This window comes from Anoplopoma fimbria, chromosome 6, assembly GCF_027596085.1.
Source record: "Anoplopoma fimbria isolate UVic2021 breed Golden Eagle Sablefish chromosome 6, Afim_UVic_2022, whole genome shotgun sequence".
In the NCBI taxonomy this organism is placed as follows: domain Eukaryota; kingdom Metazoa; phylum Chordata; class Actinopteri; order Perciformes; family Anoplopomatidae; genus Anoplopoma; species Anoplopoma fimbria.
Genome location: NC_072454.1, coordinates 14394652 through 14412900, shown reverse-complemented (window position 1 = coordinate 14412900; position 18249 = coordinate 14394652). Strand labels below are relative to the sequence as shown.

General features: G+C 42.1%; 2 protein-coding genes across 4 annotated transcripts; both read left to right on the top strand.

Moving 5' to 3' along the window:
* Positions 1–337: 337 nt before the first annotated feature.
* On the top strand, positions 338–6321 carry si:ch211-223a10.1 (uncharacterized). Its single transcript, XM_054600474.1, has 10 exons — positions 338–621; positions 1218–1353; positions 1499–1609; positions 1727–1859; positions 2907–3085; positions 3264–3337; positions 3514–3676; positions 3773–3855; positions 4422–4612; positions 5017–6321. Exons 1-10 carry the CDS (start codon positions 501–503, stop codon positions 5503–5505), a joined length of 1680 nt encoding a protein of 559 aa, XP_054456449.1. The 5' UTR covers positions 338–500; the 3' UTR covers positions 5506–6321.
* Positions 6322–7726: 1405 nt separating this feature from the next.
* Positions 7727–18153, top strand: arhgap22 (Rho GTPase activating protein 22). 3 transcript variants are annotated; one of them, XM_054600511.1, is made up of 10 exons: positions 7727–8416; positions 12574–12770; positions 13498–13585; positions 15361–15486; positions 15667–15877; positions 15970–16102; positions 16184–16257; positions 16638–16759; positions 16865–17837; positions 17928–18153. In XM_054600511.1, the coding sequence occupies exons 1-10, from the start codon at positions 8371–8373 to the stop codon at positions 18145–18147; spliced, it is 2190 nt and encodes a 729-aa protein (XP_054456486.1). In that variant the 5' UTR covers positions 7727–8370; the 3' UTR covers positions 18148–18153. The 3 variants fall into 3 exon arrangements, with proteins under 3 accessions (XP_054456486.1, XP_054456487.1, XP_054456488.1); XM_054600512.1 differs by lacking the exon at positions 7727–8416 and adding an exon at positions 8779–8986; XM_054600513.1 differs by lacking the exon at positions 7727–8416 and adding an exon at positions 10313–10329.
* The last annotated feature ends 96 nt before the right edge of the window (positions 18154–18249 follow it).

Here is an 18249-nt window from a genome sequence, read left to right as displayed (position 1 = left end):
CGCACATGGCAGGACGAAAACCTTGCCAAAAATAAATAATAATTTTGCCTACTAGGAGTTTATTTACAAAATGTTTCCTTTAAGCTCATAAGTTTGTTTGAACATATCTGCAAATAACATGTTTGTTAAATTCTGCCCCAATATTTTCCATGTTCAGCATGACATGCTGCCAATACAATTTTAACGTGTTATCTTATTTATTTTCATATTTATAGGGACCGAGCGTCTGCCAAATGACTGTAATGTAATGTAATGTAATGTTGACAGCGATGACGTCAGTGATCATGTGACCTGCTGCAACCAACGAGGTGTCCGGGGCGTGGTCTGCCCTGATCGGTTTAGCACAATGAGAGATCCCTGTTACTTTGTAGCGAAAGGTGATCTCCCTTCTGCCTTTATATTATGATGCTGTAGCGCTTCGGCCTAGGAGCTGGTTTTTGTTGCCCTTGCAGTTTCTGTCCGTGTAAATAATAACAGGCCGCCTCCGGGCACCCAACGTAATGCATCCGATGCCGGTGTGCTCCGATAGCCGGGGAGACATATTTGACTGTATACAGAGGGGGAATATTGAACTGTGTATACAGTTCATTCAAAATGACCGATCGATTCTCAAGGAAAAAGGTAAGGTGGAATAAGATACATTTACCATCTTGATCTTCTCAGTATTGCATAACATATTTGGAAACTGCAGGCCACTACTTCCTACTGTGTTCCTGTCAAAATGCTATAGTTTTAGCCTTTAAATGTGATGGTATTTCCTGATTTGCTGAATATAAACCCAGAAAACTGCTGATGAACACTGAGCTCAAACGTGTCATTCCTATGTCTTGTGTCTGTAATTCGGACTTTGTGTTATGAAATATGTATGAGTTCTAATGTGAAAATATGATAGCATTAAATAGCCTACAATTTCTCATCTTGCTTTTTTCGAAGGATTGCTTTAAACTTTATTGTGCTCCAGTGTCTCCTGGTGTGATTTTGTCACAATGCCATGGGGAAACCTAAATCTTCTGCAGCTCTTCTGTGAGATGGCCTGGCACAGATCTAGATGGACAGATCCTGTGACAACACAGCGCAAAGTCACAACTCTAGCCCCGAAATCCAGAGGGTTTCAACGATCAACAGGCTGACAGACCGTGCATTTATGCCAGACCTATAGTGTTAGTCACAGGGACTGCAGATCTGACTGTAATACGCTTCGGTTTGTCTTCATCCAGGCTGGGGTGGTTTCACCCCGCTCCACTACGCTGCCCTCCATGGTACCCGAGCCCTGGTTGACCTTTTCCTCAGTAATGGAGCTGACCCTAACCTGACATGTGATTCAGGACAGACAGCCTTTCATTTTGCCTGCAGGTGAGCAGCAGCTGCATATTTAGGTCTCTAGTGTTGAACAAATATGCCTGGATTCTTGATGTGACAGTGTCATATTGTGAGCATCATGCATTTTGTTCTGTGCTGGATCCAGTGTAACAACAGTTTGTGCTTTGACTTCCATCAGGCAGGGGAACATCTATATCATACACCAAATGATGCAGTATGGAGCTGACTTGCGTCTCATAGACCTGCAGAGAAAAACGTCACTGCATCATGCAGTCACGGGAGGCAGCATGTGAGTAGATGAAACAACACATTACAAACTTTGATGTGTTTGTCTTGTTTTTATTTGGCTACTCAGTCACACACAATTAGACCATACATGCACTTACTGTTATATTATCCCTCCCAGTGTTGCAGTGCACTATTTGTGGGAGACAGGAATGTTCCGGTTCTCAGACACAGACAAGTACGAGGTGACACCCCTTCACCTGGCTGCCTCCACAGGCAACACAGAGGTGGTTCGGTATTTGCTCAGAGACCAGGTAGGTTATGACGGCCCTTACTCCCTCCCTCACTTACATGCTCCAGTTTGCAAAGAGTATGATACCACATTATAGAGAAGCATTTGGTAGGGTACCTTTTGTTACATTTTTTTTTTACATTACAGTCATTTAGCAGACGCTTTTATCCAAAGCGACTTACAGGAAGTGTATTCAACATAGGTATTCAAGAGAACTACTAGTCACCACAAGTCATAAGTGCATCTCCTTTCTTAAACAAGCATCTAAAAGCATAAACCAGAGCAAAAGTATAGTGCAGAAGCAAATTACTACGAAAACAATAAGTGCAACAAACTAATACGAATACAATAAGTGCAGCGAACTGATACGAAAACAATAAGTGCAACAAACTAATACGAATACAATAAGTGCAGCGAACTGATACGAATACAATAAGTGCAACAAACTAATACGAATGCAATAAGTGCTACGAGGAAGGCTCAGGGTAGTACTTCTTGAAGAGGTGAGTTTTCAGCCTGCGCCGAAAGATGGGCAGCGACTCTGCTGTTCTGACGTCAGTGGGGAGTTCATTCCACCACTGAGGGGCCAGGACAGAAAAAAGCTGTGACCGGGTCGATCGGCCGCAGGGACCTCTGAGCGACGGGGCAACCAATCGCCCCGAGGCAGCAGAGCGAAGAGGTCGGGCGGGGGGTGTAGGGCTTGACCAAGGCCTGGAGATAGGATATCTGAAGGTACTGAGGGGTGTTTTGTTGCCACATCCACTGAGAATTAACATGAAACTATATGTACTATGACTTTACTCAACGTTTAGCTGCTTTGGGTCACTTTTAGCTCATTGTTTTTTCTAACCCTTTTTTACAATATGGTTAAGTTGCACTGTCATCAACCACTCATATAAAACTGTTGGCAAATAAGCTCAGTACACAACCTAGTACAATATTTTCAAATAAAAAATTGCATCCATACTTGGGAATGCTGCAAAGACCAGTTCAACCTTAAGATGCATTTGTGAAACTGGAACCAGTGCAGATATCTTTTAGCAGCTCAACCCCTCTGTTTGTGTTTCAGAGATGTGCTGTGGATGCAGTTGACCAGCAGGGAGCAACCGCGCTTCATGTTGCGGCAGAGAGGGGCGGAGTGGAAGTGTGCTGGACACTGCTGCAGAGAACAGGGTGCAGGATGCTCTATCAGAAGAACCACAGCGGCCTCACACCACTGGACCTCAGCAAACAGGGGAAAACATTTAGGTAAATCTGCTGTCTCTAGAAATCTCTGGAAAAAACACTGACTTGCAGACCACTGCATGTGATAGAAACACCCCTCAGTACCTTCAGATATCCAGTATGTTTTCATTTACAGATTACTTCTTTCTCTTTGGATCCTGATGCTGATTAATACATTGCTATACTGTGTATTTTTCTCTAGACATCAGCAACTCACCAAGCTACTGAGTCGGTACATTAATGAGCCAATGCACCACAAGCCCACGGAGTCTCATGGTGACTATAACTCTGTAGTTTTGATCATTCATTTAGCGCTGAAAACAAGGATGATTATTATAATCATGACAATAGTGATGATAATAATAGCACTGTAACAAGTACTGTGTGTCTGTTTATGTGTGGAGTTTTTCACACATCTTTATATGTTTGCATCATGTGTCTTTTCTCACCAGTTTTGTATTGTTGGACACTGTTTTTTCCAACCCTGGGTGGAGCTGCCATCCTGCTGATAGCAGCCATGTTGGGAGGCTATGGGGGGCTAACATGTGGTTTGCTCTTCCCCTGGCTGGCCAGAAGCATCTTCACACAGTTCCACCGCATGACCACATACCAAAGGTTAGACAAATATGTTACATGTGAAATGATTATCAGTACGACAACTCATTTGTTTGTTTTATCTCTTTGTTAAGATAGCGTATGTCTTTCTTCCAGGTTACCTAACCCAATCTACTTGGGAACCCTCATAGCTGGCTTGTTTCATTCCCTGCTCTGCTTCTATGGAAAGATGATGCCTAATATCCTTAACAAATGTAGCACACATTAAGTCTCATACCCTGGCATATAACTGTATAATCTGGCTTTTTGTGCCCTGCTAGCAGTTTGGCACAAGGATCTCAATGTTGGTTGGTCTGTCTGCACTTCCAACACCAAATGGCCTTAACATTTGGTCCTTTATTATAATGGTCTTCGCCGGATGATATCTAAATATAATGGTGCAACCCTCGGGTCAAGCAACATTCTAACCAACAAGTGAAAGTTGGATTTTCATGAAATTACCTGTGAATAGCCCAGAGCGGTTGAATCCCAGTGTTTTTCGTTATCCTCAGACCTTTCCTCTTGTGCCACCATCGAGTCACATTTTCCACCAAATTAATATTTAAAGGGCATTATGCAGTGACGAATGCTTGCTCCCCAAGAAGAACATTTGTATTTTGGACACTCCACAAGCTTTCCGGTGAAAATTGTGAACATGGCGGTGCTCTCATAGTTCTCTTGCTCGCCCAAATATACACATTAAGGTAAATGTATTATAGGATTTTGTAAATTAAAATGACGATGGTTCATCCTTAACTTTTTGAATGTGTGTGGTCAACCAGTGCTCTGGTCCATGTGTCAATGGTCCACTTCTCCTTAGTCCTCGGTTTGTTCTGCAAGGTTCTGACTCAGGACCCTGGGACACTGGACAGAGCAGAAGCAGATTCTCGGTTCTCCTGTATCGCTGACCTGGTTGAGAAGAACCAGAGCCCTCACAGGTTCTGTCCATACTGTGAGGTAAGATGTTCACACGGGTCATGGTTTAGAGAGGAGTGGTGTTTTGCATACCGCCATATCTACCTATATATCTAGTTATCAGTTTTGGTCTAGATCTAAATTAACACACAGCCCTTCTCCTCTTAGTGTGATCCTTTACATGGTCCTCCACTTTTGAAAGCAATGAATCAATGTTGTGATAGTTAAGCGTGATGGAATATTTATGTTAATTAAGTCATAGCCAGGAGATTTTCATCCTTTTGTGCAATGAAAAAGCAGTAATCAAAAGCAGTAGATGTCTGTAAGGTCTGCTTTTGAAGACGGTTGCCGGTAAATTTAAAGATTGCACATTTTCTAATTCATGGGCTACATCACCATAAAAATATGTCGCTCTCCTCCCCACCATGTGTTTTCTCTCCTCATAGTTGTTTCCGCCTGACTACACTAAACACTGCAAGCTGTGTGACGTGTGCATCAAAGACTACGACCACCACTGCCTTTTCCTCAACCGATGCGTCGGCCGCAGTAACCACCGCCTCTTCCTCGTCTTCATCCTCTCCATGGCATTTGCCCACCTGCTTTTCGTTGCCACGGCGATGAGTTACCTGTCCGAAAAGATGCCTGCAGGCCGTGACAGCTTTTCATCCTGGCTGACATTGTTAGGGGAGGAGTTCTGGGTTGTGGTCATGATGATAATGAATGCACTGACACTGCTTTGGGAGATGTGGCTACTCATCGAGCAGTTTGATGCCATCGCCACGGGAACGACCATCTACTTCAGACAGTGTGAAAGCTCGGCCCGGCAGAGGTCTCTAAGACAGCGCTGGCTTATGGTGCTGTCGTTTCTGTTCGAGGGCCGAAGACGGGTGGGAAGAGGACTAACACGAGAGGACAAAACTGCCATAGACATTTAAAAATGTCAGTTATTCTTGTATCCAGCTGTTTGTGTCATCGCTCACCTGCTTCACCATTTACAGAGTCTCTAATGCCATATGACATGTTGTACTTGAATGTAAAATTTGGTTATATCTCAATATTCTATTTTAATATAAGTTAGGCGACAGAAAACATTGTGGCTAGCAGGATAACTACCACTAATAGTTTAGATGTTCACCTAGCTTTTAGAAGCCTCACTGAATACTTTTAAGATATCAGTGTTCTAATTAACTTGATGGTTTACATTGTTCTGTGTCGTGAAGTACTTGATTCCAAAACTGTGTTTTAGCAGGGTCACCTCTGAATGAATGCTCACAAATACACCTGTTTTTATATTCTACAAAAATTTGTTCCTGACATAATGTCATTACCTCTCTGAACTAGTCATTTGAGCCATGACACTTCCTCTGCTCTCACTAATGAGACATGCTCTTTTCATCCCTTCAATTGAACACACTCATTTCCTTTGTTACCCTCAGGACCATATTTCTAGATTATAGATGAGGTTCCCCACACCCCTCAGAGGCTGGTGTGTCTGGACTATGTGAGAGGCTACGTCACGTGGTATTATTTAGTGCCTACTCTACGTCATGCATATGAAATGGTTAAGATGGGCGCATGTAAGCCTGTGACTGCTGTTACTGTATTTTTCTGTCCCTGGATCAGTGTTATTGTATGTAGTAATTTAATATATTTTGTGTACTAATGTATTTTATCTGTGGTTACACAATGTATTTTGGTTTCCAAAATTATACCTCATTTGTGCCATGATGTTTTATGCGGAATAAAAAACATCACTGAAATTAGCAAAAGTAAAATGTTTATCTTTTATCTTTTGTGTAAGAAGTACTGAGTGCTGAGATACTTTACTTAAGTAAAAGTAGAAATACCATAGTCTGAAAATTCTCCAAGTTAAAGTCCCAAGTTCAAAATGTTGTAAAATACTCATTATGCAGAATCCTTTTTTCCTTTTGTATTATTGAACAGTGTTATTAATATTTAGTTTTTAGCACTAATTAATATACATAAGAACATTTAAATGTTTTAGCAAATTTTAGAGACTTTGTATACCGTTGTATTATAGTACTGCAAGATTTCATATGAGCATTATATTTATGTTTTTATGGTAAAAGAACTTTAAGTATCAAAGCTAGTGAAGTAAAAATTACAATATTTTCCTCTGAAATGTAGAGGGGTAGTATAAAGAAGAATAAAATGTAAATACTCAAGTAAAAGTATGTCAAAATTGTACTTAAGTACAGTACTTGAGTAAATGTGCATAGATATTTCCCACCACTGACTCTGTAGCAAGAGAGAAGCATGCTGTTGGGGTTTTTTTCACTTCCTGATTTAAATAGTAAAATCACGAACAACCAGAGCATTGAATTTTACTCTCTTGTGAGTTGGGGAAAATATACAGTAACAACATCTGAAGGAGAAACCCGTAATATGTTTTACACAGAAGTCAGCCGTTTTCACTTCTCCTTCAAGGCAGCTCACTTCCTCAATGAGAGACGGACTGAAAAATTCAGAGAAGGAGGACGGCAGGAGATCATGGTACATCTGTGTTTTATTTCTCTATAAAGCGGTATCTATGACAGCAGCTGCTTGAGACTGTGATTTTTTTCTTGTGGAGCTCAGAGAGTCTGGCTCCAGACTGAGAGTCGTCTGGTCTGCCCATCCGAGATGACATGGCAAGTAATACTTGCATGACTGTCTTTATTTCCTTCCTTCTATCAGAGTCTGTTCACATCAGCATTCTTGGAGCAATCGTCATTGGTGTGTTACTGATGGTAGCAATAGTAGTCCCTTCTCTTTGGGTATGTGAATGTCATTTGATTTGCTTCTTAGTGATTATCAATCCAGCAGAGGACTGACATTGTTTACAGCCTGTGTGTGTGTGTGTGTGTGTGTGTGTGTGTGTGTGTGTGTGTGTGTGTGTGTGTGTGTGTGTGTGTGTGTGTGTGTGTGTGTGTGTGTGTGTGTGTGTGTGTGTGTGTGTGCTCTAGAAATGGCCCCAGTGTGCAGACGGGTCCACTGCCTTGAAACCAACCAGGACTACTCTGACCAGTGACAAACCAAAGGAATTGGCAAGTAAAACTCTCTTTTAGTTCGTTTTGCAACAATGACCGTTGTATCAAGCAAGGTGATGATTTACTTTGTTTAAGATCCACATTTCTGGTTATCTGAGCTCTCATATAAAGTTCAGCTCTGATTTTCAGATATTTATCTGTCAGGTAATGAGCTGATACTTTGAAAGTGTTAGGAATTGCATTCCGAAAGTAATGAGGAATGTACTGCTACTCCTTTATTAAGCCTTTATTTAGCAAGTGTATAGTAGGGATCATTTTTCAATTGACTGTTATTGTTGAGCTGAGTAGGTTATTATTTCTTATAGAAAAGCTCAGTCAGCAGTGTCCCCTTACTGCATTTTAGTCTCATCCAGCCTCTTGAACTGCAGCATTAATCTGCATTATCACATCCACTACCAGGCTGAATAGAAACATTATACACATTTGAGTGACTGAGTAATGTGACATTTCCTTTCAGACTATAAGTCTTAGCCTGATTGAGTTGTGATATTAAATATGAGTGCCGTACAGCGGAGTTTGTCAGTTTTAAACACATGTCTATCCAAATGCATAATACATCTGGTACATACAATACAATATCTTGGCCACTTGCTCTGCATCAAACATTTAATGGTACAAATGATGTCAGTTAAATCAAATCTATTGATCTGAGGTTGTACTTCAGCTACAGAGGAGACCATAATCAAATCTCCATGAGCAAACAGCTGGAGGGATTGTGAAGACCGTGGAGGGGTTGCGGGAGACAAAGAAATGGGTGACAAGACAGAGGACACACAGCCAGACATATTTATAGACGGTGAGAAATTGATACTGAGAGTGTGCAGCAGAAGGCAGAGAGACAGATAGCAAAGGAGAGAGAGAGAGAGAGAGAGAGAGAGAGAGAGAGAGAGAGAGAGAGAGAGAGAGAGAGAGAGAGTGGGAAGGGCTCCAGGTACAGTATGTGAGAACAACAGCACGCCGGGCTGGTCGGACAGACAGGGGGAGTGAGACGGAAGAAAGGAGGGGGAGGAAGAAGAGAGTGTGTGGTTAAGTTAAGTGCTTGTAAGTGTGTGTGTGTGTGTGTGTGTGTGTGTGTGTGTGTGTGTGTGTGTGTGTGTGTGTGTGTGTGTGTGTGAAATCAGACGGAGACAGTGTCCAAGTGTAAGACAGTGAGCCAGGGAAAGAGATGCCCGAAGAGGATGAGGAGTAACAGGGCGAGGCAGCAGCGAGAGGAAGTGTGTGTGTGTGTGTGTGTGTGTGTGTGTGTGTGTGTGTGTGAGAGAGAGGAATAGTGTGTGAACAGAGGGATGCAGTCATGTCTCTGTGAGAGGGAGCAGCACAGCAACGGTAACCATGCTGAGCCCCAAGATAAAACAGGCACGCCGGGGTAAGCAGAGTCTCTCCTCCTCTTTCTCCATCCCTCCATCTCTTTTATCCCCTTTCTTGCTTCTTTCTGTTTTCTCTGCAGTCCATTTCTTTCTCCCCCTCTCTTGCTGTCTCTAGCTTCATTTGTCCTGCTGTCTTTGTAATAATGTGACATCAATATTGGTGCCAGTACTTTCATTGATAATGAGATCAAAAAGGTGGAACAGTGCCATATCATTAGCACCAGTGTCATTCTGAATCCCGGTGACCATTGTTGTCAGCGATGACCTGAGTTTTCTTGCATGATCTGAAGTGCTTTATCTTCCATGTCCATTTCTCATTGAGAGTTAACAGGCTTTTCTACAGAGTGATGTAATCCCTTGATTATACCGTCATCACTCCCAAAAGATTTGAACCTGGTAGGTGACACAGTGGGTTGTAGTAGACATTGCTTCTGGAAGGATGATCCTCCCTCCAACAATGGTCTGCATCCGGACATTTTCACACCTGAACACATGACTACATCTCTATTTGTTCAGGGTTTATTGGGCTAGTTTTGGGTTTGCATGGTTTGGACAGGTGACTCTAGATCAGAGGTGGTGAAAAGGAATGCAGGGCTCGCCACTGATGTAAAAACAGCTGACTGTCAAACATAGTTCCTCTAACGCCGGGTAAAACCCACTGTAGACCGCTGAAGTCCGGACGCCAAATATACATTCCTGTCACATGACTGTGTGAAGATGAATAAGGAAGCTATAAATCACAGAAACAACTCCTGGCACTGAGATTATCATGATGTAGAGTATAGCTGTGCTCTTCATAGCAGGTTGTTGCTAATGACAACCGACGCATGCTGTCTCAGGTGGCTCGAGTTGTGACAGTTGCCAACTTATCTCAAGGAAAAAGACTGGTATTGGTTTTTAGAAAGGTGTACCCACATGATTGCTGTTCCAGAGACATTTCCACCCTCTTTGTATGAAAATGGACACAATAGGGCAAAATATTAGCGGGGCAGCAGCTTCGAGAATCCTTAGATTTGTGTGCGTGTTTAGGCGGGGTTGTGGCTTCATTTCTCCCTTGGCAGCCGTCTTATTCTAGACCAGCAGTAAAAGTTGGCCCATAAAAGATGATGGGAAGGACAAGTGCCTCTTCTTTCTCCTTCATGAACACAGTTGAGTGCAGTGGCCACTTCACTTTGCTTGCCACGTTTTCTCCGCTTGCCATCTCTCATTTGCTGTAATGGTATTCTCCTTTGATTAGATTCCCAGCTCTGCTCTCCTCTGACCCTTTTATGCAGCATCACACAGCATCATAGAGCTAGATCTGCACTCAGAAGCTGAGATATCACAGCAGAATCCTCAAGCAGTTAAGTTGTGTAGACTCTTACTGGAAGTTATTGGGAAAACTGAGCTGTGGTTGAGGCTTCTCTCATTATCGGTGTGGCTGAAGTCAAGAAATGATGCATTGTATATGTAGGTGCAAAAATACCACAAAGACTATGGTCTCATTCATATGTAGGTTTAAAAAATACAATTAATACATGTGTGAACATTACATTTGTTAACAATCTAATAAACTGTAGCACTCTAATGAGATTAATCATTCCAATTTTAGTTAAATAATTTAATTACTGGTAGTTGCAGGATTGGATATCCTAAAAGTATTAGCTGCTGTGGTGGAATTGTATGTTTATCCAAGTACTGTACTTGGGTACCACTTTGAGGTACTTGTACTGTAGTTAATTATTTCCATCTTATGCTGCTCACTTGTTCCACATCAGTACATTTCAGAGGAATACAAAACTTATAATGAGCTTAAAATGCGATGCATCCTCAACAGTAAATAAAGTAGTTTTAAATTTGCTCCACTGCATCCAAACATAACACAATACTACAAAATACTACATTAATGCATTGTTAATAATTAATGTGATTACAATATAATGCAACACTGACTCGGGCCATTTTCCTGGTGGGTACACAATGAGTACTTTAGTTGTTGATTCATCAGTGGTGGAATGTAACTAAGTGCATTTACTCAGGAATTTAAGTACACATTTGAGGGTCTGTTCTTGTACTTAACTTGACTACTTCTATTAAGCAATTTAAAGGAAAACATTGTACCTTTTTACATATATTTACTAGTTACATTTACAACTTTCTTAACGATTAAGATTTTACACAGAATAAAAGCATGATCAGTTTATAAAATATTATGCACTGTTATAGATTAATATACCCAAAAGTATAAAAAAAATTGTTGCTGAGCAGTATCCCTGGTAACAGATTGATCCAGTAGTATAGATAACTCAGTAATATATTTTACATTAGTGAAACACTCACAGGAACCATTTCTATGCTTTATGAGTACTTTTACTTTAGATATTTTAAGGACATTTGCAAATAATAATTAGGTACTTTTACTTATCTTAAGTACTGAATGCATAACTTTTACGTGTCATGGCGTATTTTCACTGTGTGCTATTGTAAAGGTAGTGACTAAAGGATCTGAATGCACCATCACCGATTATCACTATTGATCCCATATGTGCATTATTTAATAAATACAAAGTGATGCATTTTGAGGAACAATTTATTTACTGAAAAGATAATTCATAGTATGTGAGTTCTTTGCTGACAGTGATCAAAACACCAGTTCCTCTCTGAGATTTCCTGCCTCTTCTTTAAGGATGTTAAAAAACACGACCATGTCTGCTGTATTTATAGATCCTGCTCTGCCTGCTCCTGCTGTCAGCATACAGTTTTGTTAATGACTGCTTCCCGTGGTCTCTAGTCTTCTCCCTTCCCAGCAATCATGACTCTGCAAATGAAGGACATCCAAAAAGGGGGAGAAATAAAATGAGAAACGCAGACAGAGAGCTGATAAGCCAGAGAGAGAGAGAGATTTCAGTCCAGGCCCTTGCAGATACCCTCCCTGCTGTCCTCAGCAGAAAGCAGGAGGCAATTAACAGGAAAAAAGAATTGATTTCTCTCTCTCTCTCTCTCTCTCTCTCTCTCTCTCTATGCCTTCTGTTTATCTTTCTCCCTCTTTCTCTCGCCCCTGACTCCCCAGGGATCACTCTACTGTCCCTGTTTTTGCTCTATACCTTTGACATACCTATGCTAATATATAATCCATGCTTGTAATCAGTCTGTAGCAGTTAAAGCGCAACCTGATCCAAAGCAAAACTCCTCTCTGTGCCGCAATGAAATTGAAAATGATATATGTCCTCATTAATATCTTAGACACATAATAAAACGTAATGGAATAGATAGATGAATATCATCTTAAACAGGATGTCTTTCCTGCAAAATGGAGGCCATGCCTTGGTTTATTGATTTAGGAGGAAATCTGGATGCATGGTCAAGCCTGTGGGCTTAGCTGTGTCCAAAAGAGAGACTTCTGTGAATAATGATTCAGGATTGTCTATGGGTGAATCTTTAGAATAGTAGCAGAGAAAAGACAGATTATCCCAAAATAACATGAATCCTCTGTCTTTGTATAATCTCTGTATTTCTGTATCTCTCTCTGTCTAAATCTCATTCTGGTGCTCTAAATCCTGCAAGCCCCCCTTTCCCTCACTTTATCTCTATGTGTGTGTCCATGCAGCACGATCCAAGAGCATGGTGCTTGGAGAGCTGTCTCGGGTCTCCAGGCCCTGCTCTCCTCTGGATCATGAGAAGGCACTGAAGGCAGGCTGGCTGAAGAGACAGCGGAGTATCATGAAAAACTGGCAGCTGCGTTGGTTTGTTCTGAGGACTGAAGCTCTGTATTTCTACAAGGACCAGGATGAAACCAAGGCACAGGTGATGCTCACAAAATATCACACACAGTTAACTGCTGTCACCTGTTGCCCCTGGAGGCTTCACTGCTTTCCCAGGCCTGACACATATTAAAGCTTCATGATTTTTTCAGACTAGTATTTTCCCCCGGGGCCAGTCGATCCATTGTGTGTTCTCCAACTCTGAAAATAGCTTATTGATTCTTTAAAACTAGGCGACACAATACATTTTGCTGCCCTCAAGTAAATAAACCCTTTTCTGCATTATAATTTTTAAAGCTACACGCTCTTTTCTTTATATATTTGGTGTAAAACTAAAGCTAGATAAATATCCAATCATCTTTCACACAAAAATCATCTCCTTAGGACATCTCCACACTCTCCATTTAAGTGGTAGTGTGTTGTTATGGCTCTGACACACACACTGATAATGTGATAACTAGCTTCCCTTTGGTTCTGCTATTAGCACTTAGTAGCTGACCTTTGACCCTCTCCATGTTGAAGGGACAAGAATTGCACGGTACAGGAAATGCCAGTGGGATAAATAAATGTTTCCCTGAGTCATCCCTCCCTCCATCATCATTACCTCCCTCTGTTGGGCAGATGCCCAGAGCTCAGTGAACTCAAAACTGTACAATGTTCAACATGCACTACACGTCCAAGTCCAGAACCAATTCATTGATTTCTTGTTTGGCCCTTGAAAACCGTTGATACAGGTGTTTTCCTCATGCATGCCTCACTTTCTCCTACAGGGTTGTATTCCTCTTCAGGGCAGTCAGGTCAATGAGCTGCCTGCCAATCAGGACGAGCCTGGTCGTCACCCCTTTGAAATTGTTCCAGGTGAGTTGGCATGGTGACAACTCTGTGTGTAAGGAATTGAGTAAGTAAGTAAGTAAGTAAGTAAGTAAGTAAGTAAGTAAGTCTTGTTCAAATGATGCTGAACCATCTGTTTGGTAGGTGTCAATCAAACAAGATTTGTATAAAAAATTGTTTACTACACTAAATTCTGCTGAAGCATGTCTGATATCGGCTCCCACCAATTACACAACTTAAAATTAGTTTTTAGTGTTCAGAAGATGATTAAACCCCAACTGGTGAAACACGACTAGAGCATTAGGCCATTGTCAGGTTTGCTGTAAATTACAAAAAGTATCACTCTGTGTCTGTGTTGCGTGAAATTATGATCTGTAAAGTCAGCAGGTCCTTTCCTCTGTGTAAACCCTGTCGACCCAGAATAAATGTGATGAATAGGGGTAAAAGAAAGAAGTACAATCAATAACTACAAATGAGTCTCATCATGTAATGCATGCATGAAATATGCAGAACAGCAAAAAGGATGTGATTTCCACGGCCATATTTCATGTCTTGATTCATCTCTGCTCTTGACAGCGTGGGGTTGGCATGATTATTCAGCTATGAGGCGCGTTGGAAATCACATTTAACTGCCTAACAGTATTGCATATATCTCCCTCTCTGGTTTTGTGTGTTGCTGGGATTAACAAGGTCTTGCAATGATGTTCTGTAAAATAAATGTTTCCCTCATCCCAACGTATTTAGCAAACCCCATTTCACAGGCAGCTACTGGTTCATCTTCCATCTTCATTCATTTCACAACAGTAAGAAAATCAGCTTTGCTCATCATAAAAGAAAGACAAGATGCTCATGCTGATAAATAACCTTCAGGTTTTAGTTTTAGTTAAGGAAATCAGAAATCTAAAACATTATGATGTGCTCTGGAAGATGGTGATCAGTTTTGCAACCTTGCACATTTGTAGAAAATGGGGTAAAACATGCAAATGCACCAGTGAGGTCTCTTAACATGTTAGATGGTGTCTGGTGTCATTTTGTAGAGAAAGTGTGTTGGTGAAATAATAGTGTGAAAAGGTGCTGAGGAAAAGGTCCTGGACAGAAAGACAAAGGAGGCATGGTGGAGCTGCTGGTGTCCACAGGGAACACTACTCTTTCTGGGTCATTTCTCTCACAGAACATGCTTTGCACCACAGTGCCTGACTTAATACTGAATGCAGGTACTGATATGTAGCCTACACAGCCAACCCTACCAAATCCACTTATAAAGATCACTGTCTTTTGGATTGTGTTCATCTGAAGGTTTTAATCAAATAAGGAAAAACTTCGAGAACACTTTATGAATGGCAGCTTTGATGCTTTTATCTCCGTCTGTAACGGAGTAGTGCTTCCACCTCTTCAAAAGCAAGCGATTGCAAAGTCACATGAAGGGAGAGAGTTTCAAATAGTGTAATCAAAGCTAAACTAAAATCAACTAAAATGTCAAACTGAAATGTCAAACCAGGTGGTATCAAGCTGTGTGCAGCCAGAGGAAGGCGAGGCGGGGAGGCATAGCTGCATGGCTGCGTCTTTGTACTTTACAGGGGTGCTGGAGCTAATAAGGTTATTGGATAAACTGATAGATCTGGTTGGTAGACAGATTTTTTTTTACAAATGATACAGTTCATTTGATCAGCAAAGTACTTTTAGAAATGGTATTTCAGCTATGTCCGATTCTACATATTTGATGCACTGTGGTTTTGAGATGTGTCAGTCACTTTGTCCTATTGATCCAGAAAGTAATGAAATATGTTTGTGTTTTTCACAAGGGGCTGGAGAAAAGGATCGAACAGGCATCAGCCACGAATCATTCCTGCTGATGGCCAACTCTCAAAGTGACATGGAGGAATGGGTCAGAGCCATTCGTAAAGTCATATGGGCTCCTCTTGGAGGAGGTGATTCTTAAACATATGTATACACAAATACACAAATGTACCCATAAAGCAATTTTTACAGTGATAAAGCAAATATATTACTATTTCTTTAAAGAGGGGACTTAAACTTCTTGGGCACACATCAGGAAACATTCTGTCTATTAATGACCTGACTGGTGTTTGTTTTCTGTGTGGCTGCAGGTGTCTTTGGGCAGCACCTCGAGGAGACAATGTTGTACGAGGCCCAGTGTGGCCCTCAGCGACTGGTCCCTGTGCTGGTCGAACAGTGTGTGTGTTTCATACGTGAACATGGGCTCCAGGAGGAGGGCCTCTTCAGGGCCCCTGGACAGACCAATCATGTTCGAGAGCTGCAAGATGCCTTTGACCGTGGCGAGAAGCCAGTGTTTGACAGGTGACGCAGTGGGAGGGGGCATTTTATCAATAGCAGCATGCCAAGGTTTAATCTATGCTGGTTAGTACTGTATGTTTCCCTGTGTCTTACAGTTCCACGGATGTCCACACAGTGGCATCACTGTTAAAGCTGTACATAAGGGAGCTGCCGGAGCCTATAATCCCATTCTCCAAATATACACAGTTTCTCTCTTGTGCTCAGCTTCTTACCAAGGACAAAGCAACGGTAATCACGTCTGCTTAACTTGTTACTGGTACATTTCCAAACTCTTTCTTCAACAATAAACATGTCTTATTTTTCTTCAAGGGTAAAGTGGAGCTAGGCAAACAGGTGAAATCCCTTCCTCAGGTAAACTACAACCTCCTCACATATATCTGCAAGTAAGTCCACATTGTTTTGTCTCCTGCTGTATGTCAGTAGTTGTTAAGCCCACGAATGTGACTGTGATGGGTTTTATTGTTTGATGATTTATCAGCCTGTCATACAAGAGGAATAACATTCATTACACCCACATCCTCATCATCAGGGGAAGTGGCATCACATTGATTGACTTTGAGTGTGCATAATTGCATGTCTTCTCTGCCTTCTGCATCTATTTAAATATCTTCAGCTGAACTCAAACACCACAGACTCGTGACTCACTCCTCATTTTCTCTAGTTTGAATTTACTAGATAAAAAAGATTTTAAGCAGAGCATGCAACACTGTTGATGTTACATGATATGTAGAACTAAGTTCTGATATGGGTTCTTTCTGCTCAGGTTTCTGGACGAGGTTCAATCTCACTCCAATGAGAATAAGATGAGTGTTCAGAATCTGGCCACTGTGTTTGGACCCAATATCCTTCGGCCCAGAGTAGAGGATCCAGTTACCATGATGGAGGGTTGGTGATAATGTTAATATATGTATAAACTGCAGCACAATTTCTGGCATAAAACTGCTTTCTAATCAATACGAACAATGTATGTGTGTTTGTCAATATAAACAGGAAGTTCACAGGTGCAGCACCTCATGACTGTGCTGATCAGTGAACACAGCCACCTTTACCAACGGGAGGAGACAGAAACTGAGGCCAAGATTCTCCCACAACAACAGCAGCATTCTCTCCAACGGTGCAAAGTGGAATGGCTCTCACAAGAAGACACTGACCTCCCGCCCAAATCTTCAACTTCTTCTGAAGACACTAAGCCGACTGCACCAAGCCCCATTACAATGTCAGAGAAGGGTGAGGATGGTCAGATTGAAGTAATAGGCAAAGGTAAGACAGAAGACAAAGTGGATGGACAAGCAGATAGTAAAACTGAAGTGAGAGGTGGAAGTGAGGTAGCCGTTAGCCCCAGTAAACAGTCTAAAGCCCTGCCCTCCTGGAGGAGCTCCTTGAGAGGAGGTGCAGCATCTGGGGGGCAGAGGGGGAAGATAGGGGGGTCGGCAGGGGATGTGTCAGCAGCTGGTGGAAGCAACTGGCTGATGAATGGCCTGACATCCCTCCGAGCTCACAGGCGCACCACCTCATCTGGTGAAAGACTTAAAGACCCTACCATGAAGGATTCAACCATCTCCCTTAAAGAGACCACTCTTCCACTTAAGGATACACAGAGAGACTCTGATGAAGACTCCACTCAAACACCCCTGTCTCACAGAGCCCTCCTCCAGTCCCACAGACTGTCTGCCTATGACAACGTTGCCCCCTCCAGTCTAAGCCTACCTGCTGACACCTCGTCCATGTGGACCGCCTTTGAGATCTCATTGGCCGAGCCAAAGGGAAGCGATAAGGCAGTAAAATTAGAGCAGGGTCAAGAGGGACCCACAGAGGTGAGGGACAGTACAAGTCCTCTGGATAACGGTGCAAGCGTTACTGAGGAGGATATCACAGGAACAAATGAAGGTCTCACCAACAAGCTGACCGAGCTCAAGCAGGAGCTGAAGAAACAGAGGACGAGCAACGAAACCTGCATTCGCAAGTAAGAATGAGTCCCTTGTTACATACTGTCAAATAACCAATTAAATTGAGCATGAGTTGTTATTTATAATCTCTTCTTCTCTTCTTTGAGGTTGGAGGAGTCCTGTTCCAAGTACCAGTCCCAGGTTAACCGTCTTGAGGAGGAGCTGGATCAGGAGAAAAAGAAGTTTCAAATGCTTGAGATCCGATTCAGGAACTCGGAGAGGGCACATCAAGACGCAGAGAACCGAAACGTTCTCCTCCAAAAAGAAATGGAGGAGTTCTTCAATACCCTTGGAGATCTGACCACAGGAGCAACACGGACCAACTAGACAAGACCAACCTGCCTTCATCTGGTCCATTAGAGGAGGAGGAGCTTGATTACTGGGATGACCAGTCAGCTCTAAAGCTTTGAAGACCAAATACCTCTAGTG